The sequence below is a fragment of the Xiphophorus maculatus genome, chromosome 23 (assembly GCF_002775205.1).
Source record: "Xiphophorus maculatus strain JP 163 A chromosome 23, X_maculatus-5.0-male, whole genome shotgun sequence".
NCBI classification, from domain to species: Eukaryota; Metazoa; Chordata; class Actinopteri; order Cyprinodontiformes; family Poeciliidae; genus Xiphophorus; species Xiphophorus maculatus.
The window spans coordinates 16974043-16999373 of record NC_036465.1 but is presented as its reverse complement, the minus strand read 5'-3'; the positions used below and the strand labels follow the sequence as shown (position 1 = coordinate 16999373).

General features: G+C 39.0%; 6 protein-coding genes across 6 annotated transcripts in view; all 6 read left to right on the top strand.

The window, feature by feature from the left end:
- The first annotated feature begins 3620 nt into the window (after nt 1–3620).
- Nucleotides 3621–7303, top strand: LOC111607154 (protocadherin alpha-C2-like). The gene is made up of 2 exons (XM_023329073.1): nt 3621–6207; nt 7295–7303. The coding sequence occupies exons 1-2, from the start codon at nt 3826–3828 to the stop codon at nt 7301–7303; spliced, it is 2391 nt and encodes a 796-aa protein (XP_023184841.1). The 5' UTR covers nt 3621–3825.
- LOC111607152 (protocadherin alpha-C2-like) lies at nt 7280–9889 on the top strand. The gene has a single exon (XM_023329072.1). It carries the CDS (start codon nt 7475–7477, stop codon nt 9887–9889), a length of 2415 nt encoding a protein of 804 aa, XP_023184840.1. The 5' UTR covers nt 7280–7474.
- A 1490-nt stretch (nt 9890–11379) lies between these two features.
- Nucleotides 11380–25331, top strand: part of LOC102229389 (protocadherin alpha-C2-like) — a 31802-nt gene continuing 17850 nt past the window's right edge. Inside the window, exon 1 of the mRNA XM_023328826.1 lies at nt 11380–12692. Coding sequence (XP_023184594.1) covers nt 11573–12692 — 1120 coding nt within the window. The 5' untranslated portion in view covers nt 11380–11572. The remainder of the gene's footprint in view (nt 12693–25331) is intronic.
- On the top strand, nt 15153–17859 carry LOC111607036 (protocadherin alpha-C2-like). Its single transcript, XM_023328831.1, has one exon. The coding sequence runs from the start codon at nt 15417–15419 to the stop codon at nt 17838–17840; it is 2424 nt and encodes an 807-aa protein (XP_023184599.1). The 5' UTR covers nt 15153–15416; the 3' UTR covers nt 17841–17859.
- On the top strand, nt 19018–21867 carry LOC111607035 (protocadherin beta-16-like). Its single transcript, XM_023328830.1, has one exon. It carries the CDS (start codon nt 19276–19278, stop codon nt 21703–21705), a length of 2430 nt encoding a protein of 809 aa, XP_023184598.1. The 5' UTR covers nt 19018–19275; the 3' UTR covers nt 21706–21867.
- Nucleotides 22582–25331, top strand: LOC102237155 (protocadherin alpha-C2-like). The gene has a single exon (XM_005817503.2). The coding sequence runs from the start codon at nt 22839–22841 to the stop codon at nt 25260–25262; it is 2424 nt and encodes an 807-aa protein (XP_005817560.2). The 5' UTR covers nt 22582–22838; the 3' UTR covers nt 25263–25331.

Here is a 25331-nt window from a genome sequence, read left to right as displayed (position 1 = left end):
TGAGGAATAAACATAGTAAAATGCTAACATATGCTAATTGGAGCTCTTGCATTTCCATTTGCCCGCAGAGAATACTGGGGTTCATTAACTGAACAAACAGAACCTTCTCCCTCGAAATATCACTTTAATTAAGACCACGAACACGAATACAAGTGTCAGGGGAAGCGCAAGGATCAACTCCAAATGCCACACCTGAATAAAAAAAGCTACAGGGGCCTGTGGCTTCTTTTTCTCTCTCTCTGCCCTTTTGCATCGTACTTGTCAGGGTATTAGCTCCCACCAGCAACAGATGAGAGTGGGCCAGTGGCCAGAAATGAGCAGTGAAATTAGGTCGCCCTGTGGCTCGGATTGAAAATAATTTTGTTAATAAGGAAACCAGTGTCCATAGAGAGCATGGGGGGAGCCTGCTAACCTTCTCTGCTGTAAGGTGATCCACTGGGACGTCTAAAGGGGAAGCCATATTTAGGTCAGCTCTATTTATTTTCAGAGGAGCAATGAGCAGTGCTGCACTTTTCAAACAGCAATTTGGGAGAGTTTTTCTTTTAACTTGTTGCAACTTTAGAGTTGCAAATGCACCGGAAAACATATTTCTTGACTGAAATGAATGATTTCAGTCAAGAGTCTCAAAGACCAAGATACAAAATGATTACACTCTCTTTGGTTATAAAACTGTAATTAAATACAATACTCGAAATAATAGTTATAAAGCATATCCAGATCAAATAGGGGAGACTAGTCGCACTTCTGAATAATCCTGGTTATTTGAGCTGGGCGCTGTCCTTCTGCAGGGTGCTGAAACGTCAGTGACATTTGTCCTCTCCTATCCAACTGCAATTTATGCATTCCTCCACCAGAGGGCGGATGAATACTGTGCTTAATGTCCACTAATTTGGAGGCATCCCTTCTAAGACTTACATACAATTCATTTTATACAGTATAAACTTAAAAAAGACATGTATCCAAAACGCTCAGAAAATTTCTATATCTTAATTGTATGCAACTTATATCTTTTACCTAAATATGTGTAAAATAACACATTTTAAAATGTAAATAGTATAAATAAAACTAAACTTAATTGGGTATCTTGAGGCTGATGATACCCAATTAAGTTTAGTTGAGAAACTACATGTTTCTCTTTTAGAGAGAAACATGTAGTTTCTCTTTTAGCTTGTTAGATTTTTTTCATATCAGAATGCCATTAAAATAAAAACAAGTTACATTTCTATATTTGTCACCTAAAATAATGATAATGACAACCACAAAATCAACACAAAGCAAATAATAATTACTGATACTGGCTGTTGTGGTGGCAGAGTTCATATTTTGGCTACTTTGTCAAGTTAAGTGCTGTTGGTTATCTCAGTGTAAAGGTGGTTTATTCCACTATTGAAAAACATTGTGTGGTTTTAAAGTTTACAATTCAAGTCAAATCCTATTCAGATTAAAAATAAATTGCTTATAATTATGTTGCTGAATGAAACAGATATTGTGAAAATGTAAACTCTACTTTTCAGATGTTTTAGATTAAAGCAAAAGGTTTTCTAATCTTTAAGGACTTTCAGTTTATACAATTGTCTCTATGAACCTTAGTTATTTGCAACTAAAATCCGCCTTGATTTATTATCATGACTTGATTCATTGTCATGACATTAAATGTAATAAATATAGACTTTGAAAGAATTCTTTTGAGCTACAATGGATTCTTGTTATTCCAGCAGATGGCATCATTGAGTAAGAATCTTTTAGGAAAATCCAGTGATGTAACATCAGAGATGTGTGAAATTATAGCTCTGTTTTATAAAAGATACAGACCAATATGTGCCAGGAAAGAGCAAGATTAAAACAAGATGAATTTGGATTCTAATCTAAAACTTTCATCTGTTTTACTATCACTTGTCACCACAATTGTTCTTTAGTCATTCCTACAGTTTGCATTCAAATCTAATAAAGTTTATTAGATTTGAATTGGTTAGCCAAAGTTTATTAAATAAACTTTAATAAACTTTTAAAGTTTCATTAAATAAACTTTGGCTAAAAGTAACAGTAAAATCTTGGGGAAAAATTACAAACATTTGCATCAGAAAGGAACCAAAATGAACATGGCTATTTAATTGTAACCCTTAATGTTTATCAGTATTAAGTCTCAAATACCAAGATTGTATTATATTCTTGAAGTAATATCAGCAGTCTACTGTGGGATTCTAGTAGAGTATCAGTTATTACAGAAAATTAAGCTTTAAAAGCCTGGAATTGATTAAAGTTGTTAAGGGAGGAAATACTGTGAGCAATTTTGTACTTTACTGACCACTATGATTCATAAACTTCATAAAGAAGTTATTACTGTGTTCTGTGTTATTTAAGGTCACATTTAGTATTAAGTAAATATTAAATGTAAATTCTAGAGCCCTTATAGCAACCTGAAGGTGAACCCAAATAACCTGCTATGAAGTAATTTTAGGGATCTAGTGGATCGTGTCTACAAGCAAAATATAAATTACAGTTTGACTTTAGTGAAGCATTCTATTTTATGTGCTATGTGTCATTTTTAAAATAGAAAATGTGTTGTAAATATTTAATTAATGTTCAAGAGGAGATTGGGTCAACAAAACTGGGTGATGAAACTTCAAGTTTAAAATATTTTTGATTCACAGCACAACATTCTTTAACCCTAAAGAAGAAAAAAATAGAAACATATTCATCACGTGAAAATGTTTCTATTGTTTCGCCACCAAAACATTGGTGATAATATGGAAATATTCTGACCATCAAGGATTAACTGTATTATGTTTGCACAATTTCAAGACTGCAAAACAAACAAAACAAATCACTGCAAGGTACCAGTTGTATTTGGTGAGGGTAAAGGATGTAAGCTCCAAAAATAATTACTATGCGAGGATATTGTTAATACCCATTCATGTTTTCTTGTTATATTTTGATAGGAAGATGCTTTCCAAAAACCTTTTATAATCTTTTAAACAGTGTTATAAACAATTTATAAACATCCCTATACCTCTGTCAGTAATCTGGAAACAGAAAAACTACATAAGCTCATTGTACACAAGTCAAAACAAAATCCATTCATTTTCATAGTTCAACATCAAAACATTTTAAACTAAATTCACATTCACTATGCTATCTTTTCTAATTGAAGTTTAAGGAGAGCCGTTCAAAACGCCACGTTCAAATTAGCATATTGTCATGTCATATAATGAGGTAATGCTTGCAACCTGACGGCGGATGTCCTTTTGTCCATCTCTTTGGTGAAATGAACTGTAATTAGGCTAAAGTTACTGTCATTTGCCAAAATAAAATAAAATAAAATAAAATTGAGAGATGATTGAAGGAACAGACTTACAAGTGCCCCCCATTTCTTTTTGAAGTATTTCAAAACCTAGTTATTTAGCTATTTAGCACAACAAACCCGGTACCTGCTGTATGTTAACAACAGTTTCCCTGTTCATTTTATACCACAGGAGTCATGGAGAACGGTGCATCAGGGGACGATCACACACAAAACAACAAATGAGTCATTCTTCTAAAAACATACAGAAGATTTGGAAAATGATCCCTACAGTTTGAGGGGCGTTGGGCACATGGTGTCACTGTTGAACACTGCAGCAAAAAAAGCCGTCTTCTTTCTTGAAATCACGACACACCTTTTTCCACTGGCTGTACCGAACAGTCTCTGGATGTTTTTATGATTTAACTAAGTCCGCATGCCCCTTTTATTTTCCCCCCTTGTGTTTATGTGGGGATTTCTGCACAACTTTAAAATCAACAAAGGAACAATAATTGATTTATTTTTTTCCCCCTTTTGAAGGAAGGATGGCATATTGGGCCTCTGTCTTTGTCTTGGCCGCACTATGGCCCGGCGCTTTGTCTGTGACACGGTACTCTATTGCCGAGGAGATGGAGAGGGGTTCCGTTGTGGCTAATCTTGCTGCGGATTTGGGACTTGAGCTCGGAGGTTTGGCACAACGAGAGGTAAAACTCGATATCTTCACAAACAAAAAATATCTAGACTTTAACAAAAAGACTGGGGAGCTTTACATCGTTGAAAGAATAGACAGAGAATATCTTTGCCCAGCGAAGCCAACATCTTGCTTTTTAAAGCTTGATTTCATCATCGAGACCCCACTGCGCATCTTCAACATTGAGCTCGGAATAACAGACATAAATGATAACGCTCCACATTTTCGAAGGGACAGAGTAGAGCTAGACGTTTCAGAATCCGCCACGCCGGGGGAGAGATTCTCACTGCCCAATGCTGTAGATCCAGATGTTGGCATAAATACGATTAAAACATACAAACTTAGCACCAGTGACCATTTTACCATAGAAATTCAGACTGGCAGTGACGGAACGCAGTATGTAGATTTGGTATTAACGAAATCGTTAGACAGAGAGGAGAAAGCGGTGCATAAATTAGTCCTGACCGCTGTGGACGGAGGTGTCCCTGTGCGTTCAGGTACTGCCAACATTATAGTAAGAGTACAAGACACAAACGATAACCCTCCTCAGTTTGACAAGCAGACGTACACAATAAACATGGCAGAAAATACTCCGATAGGAACTCTGGTCGTTAATCTTAACGCTACTGATCTTGACGAGGGGAGTAATTCAGAGATTGTGTACGCATTCACTCTTTACACGTCGGAAAAAACGCAAGACGTCTTCACGCTGGATCCCAACACGGGAGAGATAACAGTTAAAGGAACCATAGATTATGAAGATATGAAATTTTATGAGATGCACATTGAAGCAAAAGATAAAGGAGCACACCCTCTGCTGGGCCAGTGCAAAATAGTGGTTCACGTGACAGATATGAACGATAATTTCCCTGAAATTACTGTGCAGTCTGTGAAAAACACAGTACCTGAAAATGTACCTGTAGGAACTGTTATTGCGCTGGTAGGTATAAGTGACCGAGACACAGGTGATAACGGAAAAATAAACATCTTCATACACGAGGCCATGCCGTTTATTCTTAACAAATCATCAGACAGACCCACACATTATAACCTGATAGTGTCTGAGCCATTAGATCGGGAAAAGGTACCTGAATACGACATAACACTAATTGCTAGAGATACAGGAACGCCTCCCCTATCTGACAATGAAACAATAACCGTGCACCTGCTGGATGTTAATGATAATGCGCCACAATTTCCCCAGTCATTTTATACCATACGAGTAATGGAGAATAACGCACCTGGCTCCTTGCTCAGCTCACTCACTGCATTTGATCCTGACCTCCATGAAAACCAGTATCTAGTTTATTTCATCATAGAGAAGGAGATTGCCAACACCTCCATGTCTATGCTGTTCTCCATCAATCCAGAGAACGGGAATCTTTATGCACTGAAAACTTTTGACTATGAGATTGAGAAGGAGTTTCTTTTCCACATTGAGGCCAGAGACTCTGGTTCTCCTCCTCTCAGCAGTAATGTGACCGTCCACATCATCATTGTTGACCAAAATGACAACGCTCCAGTTATTGTCTCTCCTTGGCGCGCTCATGGCTCAGTGGTGGAGGAGAAGATCCCCAGATCCACTGATAAAGGATCCCTGGTGGCTAAAGTGATTGCCTTAGACACAGACTCTGTGCACAACTCTCGGATTACCTACCAGTTTCTCCAGGTGACTGATGCTTCCTTGTTCAGCTTGGACCAATACAACGGAGAGATCAGGACTATGAGGATGTTCAGTTACAAAGACTCGCGCCACCTCAGACTGGTTGTTGTTGCCAAGGACAACGGGGAGCCTGCTCTCTCTGCTACAGTCACCATCAAGCTGCTGACAGTGGAGACTGATGTTAAGGCCTACTCTGACATGACTGAGATGCCTCTGGAATATGACATCTTTTCAGACATCAACCTGTATCTGGTCATCGGTCTGGCCTCGGTGTCATTTCTCCTGCTCATCACCATCCTGGTCACCATCGTGTTGAAGTGTCAGAAACCCAAACACAGCAAAACTGCTCCTCCCAGCAGGAACAGTGTGATCAGTGAGAGGAACTCCACCATCGCAGACTCCACTCTGGTCTCCAACGATGCCTACTGGTACAGTCTGTTTCTAGCAGAGACCAGGAAAGGAAAGCTGGTGGTCAGACAGCCTGTGCCAAAGGGCTCCAGATACATCGTGTCCAGCATCCCGAGAGGGACAGGACTGTCAGAGACTAGTGACTCAGCTGCTTCTACTCTGCAGGTAGGAGTGCTGACAATAATAATTCATTTTTCTTTTCAGTTTCATGGCATACAGTGTATATTTTGTATGACATCATACTGCAGTTACACAGCCATTCTATATATAAACAAGAGTACTGACTTTCACCTTTGAAAATAATTGTTTTGAGTAACATTTGGTTTAATGAAGGCAGTGCGGCTTGATGCAGCCAATTTTTATCTCCTGAATGCTATTTTACAGTAATGTTTTGTTTCTTTCAACAAAAAAGAAAAAGCAATCATATCTTTTAATATATCAAAAAATGTGTAACTATGACAAGTTATTATTGTATTGTTGGTTTTGTAAATTATTAAACCGTCTCAGAACATATGAAAACAACACATGACCACAAGTAAGTTAAAGAAAGTGAGGTGAATGCTTTAACTCAAAAGCATATTCTCACATATTTAGTTTAAACTTTTGTAAATATATTTAAACTTTACATTTATATGTAACAATTAATCTTCTTGAGAGATTTTTGAAATTAATCAAAAAATAAACATTAGTGTGACAACTTAACTTAACTATCCTACACTTCTTAAATTTGTTGAAAATACACTTTAAAAAATGCATTTATTTCAACATCTACACACAGAATTTATTTACAGTTTCACAATCAGTCTGAAAAAATACGCTTAAAACCTTTCTAATGTGTGTGAGAGGAGAAACTATAAAATGTCCTAAACAAAATCGATTTATTTAATTTGCTAAAACCTTTAAGAAATCAAATTCTACTCTTGATTTTATTTAAAGTTTGTCTTACCAACAACAACAACAATAATAATAATAATAGTATTGATATATACTTCACAAAATTACCTGTATTTCAAATATCACACCACTGACAATTAATAGAAACGATTTTTACATGAGAAATGTAAAATATTTAGGACAATTTACTTTTCCAGTATGCAATGACAATACTTTAAAAAATATTACAATTTTCACAAATTTAATTTTATATATTTGGGTTTGATTACACCGGAATGGAGGCGCTGTTTTGTTTTTTGAAATCCGGGTGCAAAACGTCATTATAAGAGGTCGCTGTTACCGGAACGTTTTCCTACAGACTGGATAGATCCATGTTGCTGAAACACCACTACGAGAATGGAGCTCATATTAATTTTACTTATTTCCCTTTAGAATATCCATAAGAGTTTTTGAATCGAAGCGTCGCGAAAATATATCAAGGGTCGCAGAAAAACGTCAGCTACTTCATCATTTCAATGTTGATATTCTGAAGGTGACAATGGATCCCGTTTTAACAAAGAAATCAATGGAGAGGTCGGTGCTGCTCGTGATTCTTTTTTCCGTGTTTTGTGAAACATCAAGCTCGGTGACTCATTACTCCATACCAGAGGAAATGAAAGAGGGATCAGTAGTCGCCAACCTCGCTACTGATCTTGGTCTGGACGTTAAAACATTGACAAAGAGAAAGATGCGCCTTGACATCATCACTAACAAGAAATATCTGGATGTGAACAAAGAGACTGGTGAGTTGTACATTGTCGAGAAGATCGACAGGGAGCACATTTGCTATAAGAGATCTTCTTGTTATTTAAAACTGGAAATAACGCTGGAAAACCCTTTACGGATATTTAACATAGAGTTAGAAGTGCTAGATATGAACGACAACGCCCCGCAATTTCGAAGAGACGCCATTCATTTAGATATATCCGAAGCAACGCCGAAGGGAGAAAGGTTTTCTCTTAGCAATGCGGTTGATCAAGACGTTGGAACAAATTCACTAAAAACATATCATTTGAGTGAAAGTGAATATTTTAATATTGAGGTTCAAACGGGAAGAGACGGATCAAAATTCGCTGATTTGATCCTGAAAAAAACATTAGATCGAGAGAGGCAGGCACTTCATAACCTGATATTAACGGCGGTGGATGGAGGAACACCGGCTCGATCTGGTACTGTTAGCATTGTTGTTCATGTTTTAGATACGAACGACAATGCACCTGCATTTGATAAAGCAGCCTATAATATCCAAGTCATGGAAAATTCTCCCATTGGAAGTGTAATTATTCAACTCAATGCAACAGATTTGGACGAAGGATCAAATTCTGATATTTCATACTCATACAGTTTATATACATCGGAGAAAACACAAGAAACATTTAATCTTAATCCAACCACAGGCGAAATTACTGTGAAAGGAATGTTGAACTATGAAGATTTTAGGATTTATGACATGGAAGTCATAGCAACAGATAAAGGAGTGAATAGTTTATCAGGACAATGTACCATAAAGATTCTTGTTGAAGACATGAATGACAACCACCCAGAAATATCAATTAAATCCTTTCAGAGTCCAGTCAGTGAGAACATAGAGTTAGACACAGTGATAGCTGTAGTTAGTGTGAGTGATAAAGACTCAGGTGATAATGGACAGGTTGATCTTCTTATTCCAGAGAACATGCCTTTCAAACTGAGGGAGTCCTCTGATAACTATTATGAGTTAGTGGTGTCAGAGCCATTAGACAGAGAGAAGGTCCCAGAATATGAAATCACCTTCACTGTCACAGACAGAGGGTCTCCTCCTCTGTGTGACAATGAAACTATGACTTTGGAGCTGCTGGATGTTAATGACAATGTTCCTCAGTTCTCCCAGTCATTTTATACCATACGTGTCATGGAGAATAATGCACCTGGCTCCTTGCTCAGCTCACTCACTGCATTTGATCCTGACCTCCATGAAAACCAGTATCTAGTTTATTTCATCATAGAGAAGGAGATTGCCAACACCTCCATGTCTATGCTGTTCTCCATCAATCCAGAGAACGGGAATCTTTATGCACTGAAAACTTTTGACTATGAGATTGAGAAGGAGTTTCTTTTCCACATTGAGGCCAGAGACTCTGGTTCTCCTCCTCTCAGCAGTAATGTGACCGTCCACATCATCATTGTTGACCAAAATGACAACGCTCCAGTTATTGTCTCTCCTTGGCGCGCTCATGGCTCAGTGGTGGAGGAGAAGATCCCCAGATCCACAGATAAAGGATCCCTGGTGGCTAAAGTGATCGCCTTAGACACAGACTCGGTGCACAACTCTCGGATTACCTACCAGTTTCTCCAGGTGACTGATGCTTCCTTGTTCAGCTTGGACCAATACAACGGAGAGATCAGGACTATGAGGATGTTCAGTTACAAAGACTCACGCCACCACAGACTGGTTGTTGTTGCCAAGGACAACGGGCAACCTGCTCTCTCTGCTACAGTCACCATCAAGCTGCTGACAGTGGAGACTGATGTTAAGGCTTACTCTGACATGACTGAGATGCCTCTGGAATACGACATCTTTTCAGACATCAACCTGTATCTGGTCATCGGTCTGGCCTCAGTGTCATTTCTCCTGCTCATCACCATCCTGGTCACCATCGTGTTGAAGTGTCAGAAACCCAAACACAGCAAAACTGCTCCTCCCAGCAGGAACAGTGTGATCAGTGAGAGGAACTCCACCATCGCAGACTCCACTCTGGTCTCCAACGATGCCTACTGGTACAGTCTGTTTCTAGCAGAGACCAGGAAAGGAAAGCTGGTGGTCAGACAGCCTGTGCCAAAGGGCTCCAGATACATCGTGTCCAGCATCCCGAGAGGGACAGGACTGTCAGAGACTAGTGACTCAGCTGCTTCTACTCTGCAGGTAAGAACATAAGTGATACAGTGTATACTATATGCTTTCGGTTTTAAGTCTACAATTGAACTATCATTCAGTTTTATATGTTTTTATTAGTCCTACAAACCTTTTTTTCTATGTATACCGACTAAAACCAGGAAGTCACATTTTCTAAAAAAAATATTCAGTTGCTCCAAGATTTTACTGACTTACTTTACAAACAATGCAATGCAATTTATTTTTAAACTAAGGTTTAAGTTTATCATATTTTATTTTGTTTTTGTGCTTTTTCTTTGACCAAAAATATTTTGTATAATTAAAATATTGTTCTGAGTTTATCCTCCCACATTTTTTGTGTGATGATATTGTAATTCTCTCTCAATGATCTGACTACACAGCATAAATGTACAACCTCTCTGAAAAAAATATTACAGTTTTAGATTATTAATAGTTTCATTTATAGAAGATTTTGTATATATTGTATCTAAAATAATCCTGTCTAGATTTTTTCTTATGATTTCATCTTTTAATAACGAACATTTATTTTCTGAAGGTTAATATTTTACTAATTTCTCTTTTTACGTGTTTTATAAAATAATATGCCACTTTAGCAAGACCTAAATGTGATTGTTTACCGCAAGACCGTAATGCCGAAATTCCAACACATTCTCACTCCCGACTCGTCATATATTGACGGGACGATTTCTGACCATGCGTCAACAGTTGACGACTTGGGCAGGGTCCTTCAGCGTCACATGTTGACGATTTGGGTAGGTCACATGTTTTACGTGGATTATTCACGCGAAGGGTTCTCGCAACCACTGCCTAACCTTCAAAACCCGACGATTTGGTTAAGTTTAGGGCAAAAATTACGGTAAGGCATAGGGTAAAACCCCTCGCGTCACGAAAGGGGTACCCTGCGCGTCAATATGTGACGAGGACAGACCGTCCGATGCGTCAATATATGACGAGTGGCGAGTGAGAATGGGTTGGAAATTTTTTCGTTTATATTATTTAATTAATCAATTTAATTATTGAACTCTTGTATTATCGACGAGTCACTTGCTACTTAGCCCATCCTGCCGTCAGCTCTTAAACAAGAGAAGTGTCTGTTAATCAGTTTTATTTATGTGCAACAAATATTTAAACCACTATTTCCATAATCTAAATACGGCATATACATTTTTAACCGTTGCTTAACATGTTTTCATTTTCATTTCAGATAATAGCAATTCAAAGCTTAAGAAACAAGAATATAGGACTTGTTTAGTCGAAACAATTGAAAGCGGATTTAAAGTGACAAAATTCTGAAAATGAACAATATTAGTTTCTCAAACAGGACAATGGTCTAACGTGTTATATTTTTCTAACTTGCCTCTATATTTCATATTTGATTAACGAAGACCCTATTTACCTTATTTTATTGTGCTCGTATTTCACAATTTTTATTTCTTATATTAATGGTGGCGCTATTTTGCAGTTAAAATCAAAGCCTGTAAACGTCATCGGGGGTGGTCCCGTATGATTTGATCGTCATTGTGTAAAGACTGTGGAACTCTGTGGTGCAAGGACGCGAATCAGAAAATGTAGTCACATTTCGTTTTGCATTTTGACTCAATCAACATTTTTGGGAAATATTCAGTTCATGGCTGCGGGGAACACTTTCATGATCACCGGAAACTTTTGTTTTATAATCTGAAGTGTTTTCAATCGATAGCAAAAATGTCTCCTGTTGTAACAAAGACGTCATTGCGGAGGTACGTAGCGCTTTTTCTTCTTTTTACCTCCGTTCGCAACGCATCAACCTCGGTAACTCATTATTCTATTTCCGAAGAGATGAAAGAAGGATCAGTTGTCGCTAACCTCGCTACAGATCTCGGACTGGACATAACAACGCTAACAAAGAGAAAGATGCGAGTTGACATAATCGCGAACAAGAAATATCTGGACGTGAACAAAGAGACTGGTGAACTGTATGTTCTGGAAAAGATTGACAGAGAACATATTTGTACCACAAAGTCATCGTCCTCTTGTTACCTTAGACTGGAAGTCACATTGGACAACCCAGTGCGTATTTTTAACATCGAAGTAGAAATTGTGGACATGAATGACAACGCCCCACAATTTCGAAGAGACGTCATACATTTGGATATATCAGAAGCGACACAAAAAGGGGAGAGATTTTCGTTAAGCAATGCCGTTGATCGTGATGTTGGTACTAATGCACTGAAAACATATCATCTGAGCGAAAGTGAATATTTCAGCATCGAGGTTCAGAGTGGAAGAGAAGGGTCCAAATTTGCAGATTTAATTTTGAAAAAAACCTTAGATCGTGAGAAGCAAGCTGTTCATAATCTAGTACTTACGGCTGTAGATGGAGGAACACCAGCTAGATCCGGCACCGCCAGTGTTATTGTTCGTGTTTTGGACACCAATGACAATGCTCCCATGTTTGATAAAGCTGGTCTAACAGTTACGATGCTAGAAAATTCTCCAATTGGAAGCCTTGTTATAAATCTTAATGCAACTGATTTAGATGAAGGATCAAATTCTGATATTTCATACTCATATAGTTTATACACATCAGAGAAAACACAAGAAACATTTAATCTGAATCCAACCACAGGTGAAATTACTGTAAAAGGAATGTTGAACTATGAGGATTTTAATATTTATGACATGGAAGTCATAGCAATAGACAAAGGAATAAATAGTTTATCAGGACAATGTACCATTAAGATTCTAGTTGAAGACATGAATGACAACCACCCAGAAATATCAATTAAATCCTTTCAGAGTCCAGTCAGTGAGAACATAGAGTTAGACACAGTGATAGCTGTAGTTAGTGTGAGTGATAAAGACTCAGGTGATAATGGACAGGTTGATCTTCATATTCCAGAGAACATGCCTTTCAAACTGAGGGAGTCCTCTGATAACTATTATGAGTTAGTGGTGTCAGAGCCATTAGACAGAGAGAAGGTCCCAGAATATGAAATCACCTTCACTGTCACAGACAGAGGGTCTCCTCCTCTATCTGACAATGAAACTATGACTTTGGAGCTGCTGGATGTTAATGACAATGTTCCTCAGTTCTCCCAGTCATTTTATACCATACGTGTCATGGAGAATAACGCACCTGGCTCCTTTCTCAGCTCACTCACTGCATTTGATCCTGACCTCCATGAAAACCAGTATCTAGTTTATTTCATCATAGAGAAGGAGATTGCCAACACCTCCATGTCTATGCTGTTCTCCATCAATCCAGAGAACGGGAATCTTTATGCACTGAAAACTTTTGACTATGAGATTGAGAAGGAGTTTCTTTTCCACATTGAGGCCAGAGACTCTGGTTCTCCTCCTCTCAGCAGTAATGTGACCGTCCACATCATCGTTGTTGACCAAAATGACAACGCTCCAGTTATTGTCTCTCCTTGGCGCGCTCATGGCTCAGTGGTGGAGGAGAAGATCCCCAGATCCACTGATAAAGGATCCCTGGTGGCTAAAGTGATCGCCTTAGACACAGACTCTGTGCACAACTCTCGGATTACCTACCAGTTTCTCCAGGTGACTGATGCTTCCTTGTTCAGCTTGGACCAATACAACGGAGAGATCAGGACTATGAGGATGTTCAGTTACAAAGACTCGCGCCACCTCAGACTGGTTGTTGTTGCCAAGGACAACGGGGAGCCTGCTCTCTCTGCTACAGTCACCATCAAGCTGCTGACAGTGGAGACTGATGTTAAGGCCTACTCTGACATGACTGAGATGCCTCTGGAATACGACATCTTTTCAGACATCAACCTGTATCTGGTCATCGGTCTGGCCTCGGTGTCATTTCTCCTGCTCATCACCATCCTGGTCACCATCGTGTTGAAGTGTCAGAAACCCAAACACAGCAAAACTGCTCCTCCCAGCAGGAACAGTGTGATCAGTGAGAGGAACTCCACCATCGCAGACTCCACTCTGGTCTCCAACGATGCCTACTGGTACAGTCTGTTTCTAGCAGAGACCAGGAAAGGAAAGCTGGTGGTCAGACAGCCTGTGCCAAAGGGCTCCAGATACATCGTGTCCAGCATCCCGAGAGGGACAGGACTGTCAGAGACTAGTGACTCAGCTGCTTCTACTCTGCAGGTAGGAATTTCATAACTTCTCAGGAAGATAATTTTTTTTTCTTGTCTTTCATATTGAATTTGACTTCATTATAGTCTTGTCCAAGACCAAATTGTTACATAGTATTATTTAATATCTTTGAAATCTACCCTTTCATTATCATATATTTTTTTCATATGACAAAAATTGTAAAACACCATCAGTATAAAAAAATTATAGTCCCTATATTTTGTTTTAGGTAATTTGGTCTTTTTCACAATACATACTTTATTGTCAACATAACCTTACATTTTGATTCACCATATGTCTCTTAAGAATTTCAAAGCAGAAATAGAAATGCAAGACTTATTAGTAATGTATGGTCACATCTTTAATGCAGCATTTTAAAATATTTGAAAAATTAACCTAAACTTACCTTCAAACCATATTTCATTCTCTCTATAATTATCACTTTGATTTTTTCTCTACTTAAGAAAAAATGTGTTGATAAATGTGTTGCAAATTTTATTTCCAGGTTTCATCAGATGCATAGTTGCATTAACATATATTTTTTATGTAGATGGTTTCAAATGATAAATATTATTATGTTGATAAATTGCTATGTTACATTAAATAAACTAAAATTTCAAATTAAAATAAAGCTCAATTTAAGTGCTAATTCTGTATTACTACTATCATCAGCAACAAAATTTGATTTTACCGCTACTACCAATAACAACATAGCAGGAGCAGAAATAATTTATGATTTTGTGTCTATCCAATATTAGTATTTCCTTTGGTAGAAAGGCAATTAATATTTCACCAGGCAATATGAATTTCATTCACACGTCTATGAAAGATTATTAGGATTAAATTGCAGGTTGTCCAGGAATTACCCAGCAACTTGACTAATGACTGGGAGACAACCTCTTGCACTCATACGTGAAATCAATGGGGAATACGAGATGGATGGATGGATGGATGGATGGATGGATGGATGGATGGATGGATGGATGAAAACTATAAGCAACATTATTTGACATAGCAGTTGAAAATGTCATTTAGATTTCACATTTCTGCAAGTAAAGTTGAGGATCTACGATATAAAGTAAATATAATCACAACATTTAAAGAATATTTTGCGATATCTTTTTATTAGATAAATAGTAATATTATCTTTTTCATCTTTCAATTTCAGTACATAGTTTGGTTTAATAAATGGTGGCGCTGTTGTCTTTCTTAAAGTTCGGTTTATGGACGTCATCCTGGAGGTCTCATTTGTCGGAGCGTTTTCATGCAGAGACTGGACAGCTCCCTGGTGCTGAAACGCCGTTCAGTGAAAGATGTCGCCGTTTTCCTGTATTTTGCCTGGATTTAAAACGTTTTAAAGGTTTCGGATTGATGGCAGAGCAGTATTTTTAGTGTCGCTGACAGCCTGACTTTCTCTTTTTGATTTACTGTTATCCTGAATTTTACAATGAGTCCGGTTTCAACAAAGGGCTTTATGCACAGGTACGTGCTGCTCTTTATTGTTTTCCTAATCGTTCGCAAAATATCAAGCGCAGTTACGCATTACACCTTGCCTGAAGAGCTGAAAGAAGGGACAGTTGTGGCAAACCTCGCTACCGATCTCGGCCTCGACGTAACAACTCTAACAAAAAGAAAGATGCGCCTTGACATAATCGCTAACAAAAAATATTTGGATGTGAACAAAGAGACCGGCGAGCTGTATATTGTTGAGAAGATTGACAGGGAGCATATTTGCACAACCAAGTGGTCTTCCTCGTGTTATCTTAAACTTGAAATAACGCTGGAAAACCCATTACGGATATTCAACATAGAGTTAGAAGTGCTAGATATGAACGACAACGCCCCGCAATTTCGAAGAGACGCCATTCATCTAGATATATCCGAAGCAACGCCGAAGGGAGAAAGGTTTTCACTTAGTAATGCGGTGGATCCGGATGTTGGAACAAATTCCGTGAAAACATATTATTTAAGTGAAAGTGAATATTTTAACATCGAAATTCAAACAGGAAGAGATGGATCAAAATTCGCTGATTTGATACTAATTAAGACCTTAGATCGTGAAAAGAAGGAACATCATAATTTAATACTCACAGCTGTAGATGGAGGAACACCTGCGCGATCTGGTACGGTCAATATTTTCGTTCATGTTTTAGATACGAACGACAATGCACCTACATTTGATAAAGCAGCCTACAATGTCAAAGTAATGGAAAATTCTCCTATTGGGAGTCTCGTTATTGATTTAAATGCTTCGGATTTAGATGACGGATCAAATTCTGATATTTCATACTCATATAGTTTATACACATCAGAGAAAACACAGGAAACATTTAATCTGAATCCAACCACAGGGGAAGTTACTGTAAAAGGAATGTTGAACTATGAAGATTTTAGGATTTATGACATGGAAGTCATAGCAACAGATAAAGGAGTGAATAGTTTATCAGGACAATGTACCATAAAGATCCTAGTTGAAGACATGAATGACAACCACCCAGAAATATCAATTAAATCCTTTCAGAGTCCAGTCAGTGAGAACATAGAGTTAGACACAGTGATAGCTGTAGTTAGTGTGAGTGATAAAGACTCAGGTGATAATGGACAGGTTGATCTTCATATTCCAGAGAACATGCCTTTCAAACTGAGGGAATCCTCTGATAACTATTATGAGTTAGTGGTGTCAGAGCCATTAGACAGAGAGAAGGTCCCAGAATATGAAATCACCTTCACTGTCACAGACAGAGGGTCTCCTCCTCTATCTGACAATGAAACTATGACTTTGGAGCTGCTGGATGTTAATGACAATGTTCCTCAGTTCTCCCAGTCATTTTATACCATACGTGTCATGGAGAATAACGCACCTGGCTCCTTGCTCAGCTCACTCACTGCATTTGATCCTGACCTCCATGAAAACCAGTATCTAGTTTATTTCATCATAGAGAAGGAGATTGCCAACACCTCCATGTCTATGCTGTTCTCCATCAATCCAGAGAACGGGAATCTTTATGCACTGAAAACTTTTGACTATGAGATTGAGAAGGAGTTTCTTTTCCACATTGAGGCCAGAGACTCTGGTTCTCCTCCTCTCAGCAGTAATGTGACCGTCCACATCATCGTTGTTGACCAAAATGACAACGCTCCAGTTATTGTCTCTCCTTGGCGCGCTCATGGCTCAGTGGTGGAGGAGAAGATCCCCAGATCCACTGATAAAGGATCCCTGGTGGCTAAAGTGATCGCCTTAGACACAGACTCTGTCCACAACTCTCGGATTACCTACCAGTTTCTCCAGGTGACTGATGCTTCCTTGTTCAGCTTGGACCAATACAACGGAGAGATCAGGACTATGAGGATGTTCAGTTACAAAGACTCGCGCCACCACAGACTGGTTGTTGTTGCCAAGGACAACGGGCAACCTGCTCTCTCTGCTACAGTCACCATCAAGCTGCTGACAGTGGAGACTGATGTTAAGGCCTACTCTGACATGACTGAGATGCCTCTGGAATACGACATCTTTTCAGACATCAACCTGTATCTGGTCATCGGTCTGGCCTCGGTGTCATTTCTCCTGCTCATCACCATCCTGGTCACCATCGTGTTGAAGTGTCAGAAACCCAAACACAGCAAAACTGCTCCTCCCAGCAGGAACAGTGTGATCAGTGAGAGGAACTCCACCATCGCAGACTCCACTCTGGTCTCCAACGATGCCTACTGGTACAGTCTGTTTCTAGCAGAGACCAGGAAAGGAAAGCTGGTGGTCAGACAGCCTGTGCCAAAGGGCTCCAGATACATCGTGTCCAGCATCCCGAGAGGGACAGGACTGTCAGAGACTAGTGACTCAGCTGCTTCTACTCTGCAGGTAGGAATTTCATAACTTCTCAGGAAGATAATTTTTTTTCTTGTCTTTCATATTGAATTTGACTTCATTATAGTCTTGTCCAAGACCGAATTGTTACATAGTATTATTTAATATCTTTGAAATCTACCCTTTCATTATCATATATTTTTTTCATATGACAAAAATTGTAAAACACCATCAGTATAAAAAAATTATAGTCCCTATATTTTGTTTTAGGTAATTTGGTCTTTTTCACAATACATACTTTTTTGTCAACATAACCTTACATTTTGATTCACCATATGTCTCTTAAGAATTTCAAAGCAGAAATAGAAATGCAAGACTTATTAGTAATGTATGGTCACATCTTTAATGCAGCATTTTAAAATATTTGAAAAATTAACCTAAACTTACCTTCAAACCATATTTCATTCTCTCTATAATTATCACTTTGATTTTTTCTCTACTTAAGAAAAAATGTGTTGATAAATGTGTTGCAAATTTTATTTGCAGGTTTCATCAGATGCATAGTTGCATTAACATATATTTTTTATGTAGATGGTTTCAAATGATAAATATTATTATCTTGATAAAATGCTATGTTACATTAAATAAACTAAAATTTCAAATTAAAATAAAGCTCAATTTAAGTGCTAATTCTGTATTACTACTATCATCAGCAACAAAATTTGATTTTACCGCTACTACCAATAACAACATAGCAGGAGCAGAAATAATTTATGATTTTGTGTCTATCCAATATTAATATTTCCTTTGGTAGAAAGGCAATTAATATTTCACCAGGCAATATGAATTTCATTCACACGTCTATGAAAGATTATTAGGATTAAATTGCAGGTTGTCCAGGAATTACCCAGCAACTTGACTAATGACTGGGAGACAAGCTCTTGCACTCATACGTGAAATCAATGGGGAATACGAGATGGATGGATGGATGGATGGATGGATGGATGGATGGATGGATGGATGGATGGATGGATGGATGGATGAAAACTATAATCAACATTATTTGACATAGCAGTTGAAAATGTCATTTAGATTTCACATTTCTGCAAGTAAAGTTGAGGATCTACGATATAAAGTAAATATAATCACAACATTTAAAGAATATTTTGCGATATCTTTTTATTAGATAAATAGTAATATTATCTTTTTCATCTTTCAATTTCAGTACATAGTTTGGTTTAATAAATGGTGGCGCTGTTGTCTTTCTTAAAGTTCGGTTTATGGACGTCATCCTGGAGGTCTCATTTGTCGGAGCGTTTTCATGCAGAGACTGGACAGCTCCCTGGTGCTGAAACGCCGTTCAGTGAAAGATGTCGCCGTTTTCCTGTATTTTGCCTGGATTTAAAACGTTTTAAAGGTTTCGGATTGATGGCAGAGCAGTATTTTTAGTGTCGCTGACAGCCTGACTTTCTCTTTTTGATTTACTGTTATCCTGAATTTTACAATGAGTCCGGTTTCAACAAAGGGCTTTATGCACAGGTACGTGCTGCTCTTTATTGTTTTCCTAATCGTTCGCAAAATATCAAGCGCAGTTACGCATTACACCTTGCCTGAAGAGCTGAAAGAAGGGACAGTTGTGGCAAACCTCGCTACCGATCTCGGCCTCGACGTAACAACTCTAACAAAGAGAAAGATGCGCCTTGACATAATCGCTAACAAAAAATATTTGGATGTGAACAAAGAGACCGGCGAGCTGTATATTGTTGAGAAGATTGACAGGGAGCATATTTGCAATACAAAGTCGTCTTCCTCGTGTTATCTAAGACTGGAAATAACACTTGAAAACCCATTACGGATATTCAACATAGAGTTAGAAGTGCTAGATATGAACGACAACGCCCCGCAATTTCGAAGAGACGCCATTCATCTAGATATATCCGAAGCAACGCCGAAGGGAGAAAGGTTTTCACTTAGTAATGCGGTGGATCCGGATGTTGGAACAAATTCCGTGAAAACATATTATTTAAGTGAAAGTGAATATTTTAACATCGAAATTCAAACAGGAAGAGATGGATCAAAATTCGCTGATTTGATACTAATTAAAACCTTAGATCGTGAAAAGAAGGAACATCATAATTTAATACTCACAGCTGTAGATGGAGGAACACCTGCGCGATCTGGTACGGTCAATATTTTCGTTCATGTTTTAGATACGAACGACAATGCACCTACATTTGATAAAGCAGCCTACAATGTCAAAGTAATGGAAAATTCTCCTATTGGAAGTCTCGTTATTGATTTAAATGCTTCGGATTTAGATGACGGATCAAATTCTGATATTTCATACTCATATAGTTTATACACATCAGAGAAAACACAGGAAACATTTAATCTGAATCCAACCACAGGTGAAGTTACTGTAAAAGGAATGTTGAACTATGAAGATTTTAGGATTTATGACATGGAGGTCATAGCAACAGATAAAGGAGTGAATAGTTTATCAGGACAATGTACCATAAAGATCCTAGTTGAAGACATGAATGACAACCACCCAGAAATATCAATCAAATCCTTTCAGAGTCCAGTCAGTGAGAACATAGAGTTAGACACAGTGATAGCTGTAGTTAGTGTGAGTGATAAAGACTCAGGTGATAATGGACAGGTTGATCTTCATATTCCAGAGAACATGCCTTTCAAACTGAGGGAGTCCTCTGATAACTATTATGAGTTAGTGGTGTCAGAGCCATTAGACAGAGAGAAGGTCCCAGAATATGAAATCACCTTCACTGTCACAGACAGAGGGTCTCCTCCTCTATCTGACAATGAAACTATGACTTTGGAGCTGCTGGATGTTAATGACAATGTTCCTCAGTTCTCCCAGTCATTTTATACCATACGTGTCATGGAGAATAACGCACCTGGCTCCTTGCTCAGCTCACTCACTGCATTTGATCCTGACCTCCATGAAAACCAGTATCTAGTTTATTTCATCATAGAGAAGGAGATTGCCAACACCTCCATGTCTATGCTGTTCTCCATCAATCCAGAGAACGGGAATCTTTATGCACTGAAAACTTTTGACTATGAGATTGAGAAGGAGTTTCTTTTCCACATTGAGGCCAGAGACTCTGGTTCTCCTCCTCTCAGCAGTAATGTGACCGTCCACATCATCATTGTTGACCAAAATGACAACGCTCCAGTTATTGTTTCTCCTTGGCGCGCTCATGGCTCAGTGGTGGAGGAGAAGATCCCCAGATCCACTGATAAAGGATCCCTGGTGGCTAAAGTGATCGCCTTAGACACAGACTCTGTGCACAACTCTCGGATTACCTACCAGTTTCTCCAGGTGACTGATGCTTCCTTGTTCAGCTTGGACCAATACAACGGAGAGATCAGGACTATGAGGATGTTCAGTTACAAAGACTCACGCCACCACAGACTGGTTGTTGTTGCCAAGGACAACGGGCAACCTGCTCTCTCTGCTACAGTCACCATCAAGCTGCTGACAGTGGAGACTGATGTTAAGGCCTACTCTGACATGACTGAGATGCCTCTGGAATACGACATCTTTTCAGACATCAACCTGTATCTGGTCATCGGTCTGGCCTCGGTGTCATTTCTCCTGCTCATCACCATCCTGGTCACCATCGTGCTGAAGTGTCAGAAACCCAAACACAGCAAAACTGCTCCTCCCAGCAGGAACAGTGTGATCAGTGAGAGGAACTCCACCATCGCAGACTCCACTCTGGTCTCCAACGATGCCTACTGGTACAGTCTGTTTCTAGCAGAGACCAGGAAAGGAAAGCTGGTGGTCAGACAGCCTGTGCCAAAGGGCTCCAGATACATCGTGTCCAGCATCCCGAGAGGGACAGGACTGTCAGAGACTAGTGACTCAGCTGCTTCTACTCTGCAGGTAGGAATCCAGTTGATATGAGTCATTTTATTTTTGATACGTCTTGAACATTTATTTTCGCATTATTCTCCTAGACATGAGAAACTGTTCTATTTTCAATGTGTGTCAGAAAATTAATTTGGTCAATTCAACATTTTAATGCATAGTAACTACCTGCACAGCGAAACATTTTGGGAATGCCACAAATACTGAAAATATACTCTTCTGTCCCTATATTCAATGAGACTTCATGTATATTTTTAGCTCATTAAGTAACATGTTTAATTCTATCCCTCTACCAGCACCTGTGAATGAGGTCAATGAAGTGATTCTTCACTCCACTGTCTGTTCCTCCCCCCATAAAACTGCGCTATGTCTATTTCTCCAGACGACAGAGCGCGCAAACCGCTTGCGGTCAGATGGAAACGTTTAAATGACTTATGCTAACAAATAAAACAATTTTCTTCCTTATTTTTGGGTCGAAAATATTCGGTTTTCTATGATACATTTTTTGTTGCAGCAATGACATGCTGCTCTCAGTGTTTCCTGATTTTATCAACCGCTGTTGACGTACAGCTCATAAGATTTTGCCTGCCAAGATTGGAGATAGAGTCTCCTAATTTATCAAGCTTTTTGTCTGTGAATATTTTGAAATAGATAAATAAATATACGCGGTTGATAGTCAAACTTATACTGTGCCGCTCTTGTAATGTTCTTCATTTTCATTTTTGCCGTTCTGCGAAGTTGATGGTTTAATACGTAACATCTTTTAAAGGCGTCTTTCACTTCAGGTTATTATTATTATTATTATTATTATTATTATTATTATTATTATTATTATTATTATTATTATTATTATTATTATGTATGTGTTTTGTTTTGTGTTATATTATCTGGCAGTTGTTTTCCGGAACCAAACGGTGGCGCTGTAGCACTAATGTACTCTGAACGTCGGGATAAGACGTTATCATTGGAGCTTATTCGTAGGATGTCAGGACGGCTCTGTGGTGCTGCGAGGAATTACAGAAAGAGTAGAAGCGATTTCAGGTTTTTTTCCTGGATTTAGGTATTTTCCTGCTTGTAAAAGGTTTGGAGAGAGACTTTTGAGGAAAACAAAATCATCAACAGCACTAAGCTTTCTTTCATCAGTTTGAAAGCTAGCGCATTTCGAAGCAATGGTTCGCGCAATAACAAAGGGAGAGAGGTATGTTCAGCTCCTCTTTATTATTTTTACCTTCGCCCGGAACATATCGACGGCAGTGACTCATTACTCTATACCAGAAGAAATGAAAGAGGGATCGGTTGTTGCCAATCTTGCTTCAGATCTTAGCCTGGACGTGGCCACACTGAATCGAAGAAGAATGCGAGTTGATATCATCGCTAACAAGAAATATCTGGATGTGAACAAAGAGACTGGGGAGCTGTATATTGTGGAAAAAATTGACAGGGAACTCATATGTCCCACAAAATCTTCAGCGCCTTGCTACCTACGATTAGAAATAATCCTAGAAAATCCAGTGCGAATTTTCAACATAGAAGTAGAGATTTTGGATATGAATGACAACGCGCCACAATTTCGAAGAGACGTCATACATTTAGACATATCTGAGGCTACGCCTAAAGGAGAGCGATTTTCGCTCAGTAATGCAGCTGATCCTGATGTTGGAGCAAATTCGTTGAAGACGTACGAGCTCAGTGAAAGCGAACATTTTAATATTGAGGTTCAAACGGGGAGAGACGGGTCAAAATTTGCTGATTTGATCCTTAAAAAACCATTAGATCGGGAGAAGCAGGCGGCTCATAATCTAATGCTGACAGCCATAGATGGGGGAACACCTGCTCGATCTGGCACCGCGAGTGTTATTATTCGCGTTTTAGATACGAATGATAATGCGCCCACATTTGACAAACCCAGTTATAATGTCAATATTTTTGAAAATGACCCAATTGGAAGCCTTGTTGTTCAGGTTAAGGCAGTAGATTTAGATGAAGGTTCAAATTCTGAAGTAACATACTCATATAGTCTTTATACATCAGAAAAAACGCAAGAAACATTTAATCTTAATCCAACAACAGGTAAAGTTACTGTAAAAGGAATGCTGAACTATGAAGATTTTAGGATTTATGACATGGAAGTCATAGCAACAGATAAAGGAGTGAATAGTTTATCAGGACAATGTACAATAAAGATCCTAGTTGAAGACATGAACGACAACCACCCAGAAATATCAATTAAATCCTTTCAGAGTCCAGTCAGTGAGAACATAGAGTTAGACACAGTGATAGCTGTAGTTAGTGTGAGTGATAAAGACTCAGGTGATAATGGACAGGTTGATCTTCATATTCCAGAGAACATGCCTTTCAAACTGAGGGAGTCCTCTGATAACTATTATGAGTTAGTGGTGTCAGAGCCATTAGACAGAGAGAAGGTCCCAGAATATGAAATCACCTTCACTGTCACAGACAGAGGGTCTCCTCCTCTATCTGACAATGAAACTATGACTTTGGAGCTGCTGGATGTTAATGACAATGTTCCTCAGTTCTCCCAGTCATTTTATACCATACGTGTCATGGAGAATAACGCACCTGGCTCCTTGCTCAGCTCACTCACTGCATTTGATCCTGACCTCCATGAAAACCAGTATCTAGTTTATTTCATCATAGAGAAGGAGATTGCCAACACCTCCATGTCTATGCTGTTCTCCATCAATCCAGAGAACGGGAATCTTTATGCACTGAAAACTTTTGACTATGAGATTGAGAAGGAGTTTCTTTTCCACATTGAGGCCAGAGACTCTGGTTCTCCTCCTCTCAGCAGTAATGTGACAGTCCACATCATCATTGTTGACCAAAATGACAACGCTCCAGTTATTGTCTCTCCTTGGCGCGCTCATGGCTCAGTGGTGGAGGAGAAGATCCCCAGATCCACTGATAAAGGATCCCTGGTGGCTAAAGTGATCGCCTTAGACACAGATTCTGTGCACAACTCTCGGATTACCTACCAGTTTCTCCAGGTGACTGATTCTTCCTTGTTCAGCTTGGACCAATACAACGGAGAGATCAGGACTATGAGGATGTTCAGTTACAAAGACTCGCGCCACCTCAGACTGGTTGTTGTTGCCAAGGACAACGGGCAACCTGCTCTCTCTGCTACAGTCACCATCAAGCTGCTGACAGTGGAGACTGATGTTAAGGCCTACTCTGACATGACTGAGATGCCTCTGGAATACGACATCTTTTCAGACATCAACCTGTATCTGGTCATCGGTCTGGCCTCGGTGTCATTTCTCCTGCTCATCACCATCCTGGTCACCATCGTGCTGAAGTGTCAGAAACCCAAACACAGCAAAACTGCTCCTCCCAGCAGGAACAGTGTGATCAGTGAGAGGAACTCCACCATTGCAGACTCCACTCTGGTCTCCAACGATGCCTACTGGTACAGTCTGTTTCTAGCAGAGACCAGGAAAGGAAAGCTGGTGGTCAGACAGCCTGTGCCAAAGGGCTCCAGATACATCGTGTCCAGCATCCCGAGAGGGACAGGACTGTCAGAGACTAGTGACTCAGCTGCTTCTACTCTGCAGGTGAGAGACATGATGTGACTTATAACACATTCCTACTGATTACACATACTGATTTCATAAATGTCTGCAAAAATATTTTTGAAATGC

Excerpts from the sequence above, each read along its gene's own strand:
- LOC111607152 (XM_023329072.1), top strand. The coding sequence starts at position 7,475 with ATGGATCCCGTTTTAACAAAGAAATCAATGGAGAGGTCGGTGCTGCTC.
- LOC111607035 (XM_023328830.1), top strand. The coding sequence starts at position 19,276 with ATGAGTCCGGTTTCAACAAAGGGCTTTATGCACAGGTACGTGCTGCTC.
- LOC102237155 (XM_005817503.2), top strand. The coding sequence starts at position 22,839 with ATGGTTCGCGCAATAACAAAGGGAGAGAGGTATGTTCAGCTCCTCTTT.
- LOC111607154 (XM_023329073.1), top strand. The coding sequence starts at position 3,826 with ATGGCATATTGGGCCTCTGTCTTTGTCTTGGCCGCACTATGGCCCGGC.
- LOC111607036 (XM_023328831.1), top strand. The coding sequence starts at position 15,417 with ATGAGTCCGGTTTCAACAAAGGGCTTTATGCACAGGTACGTGCTGCTC.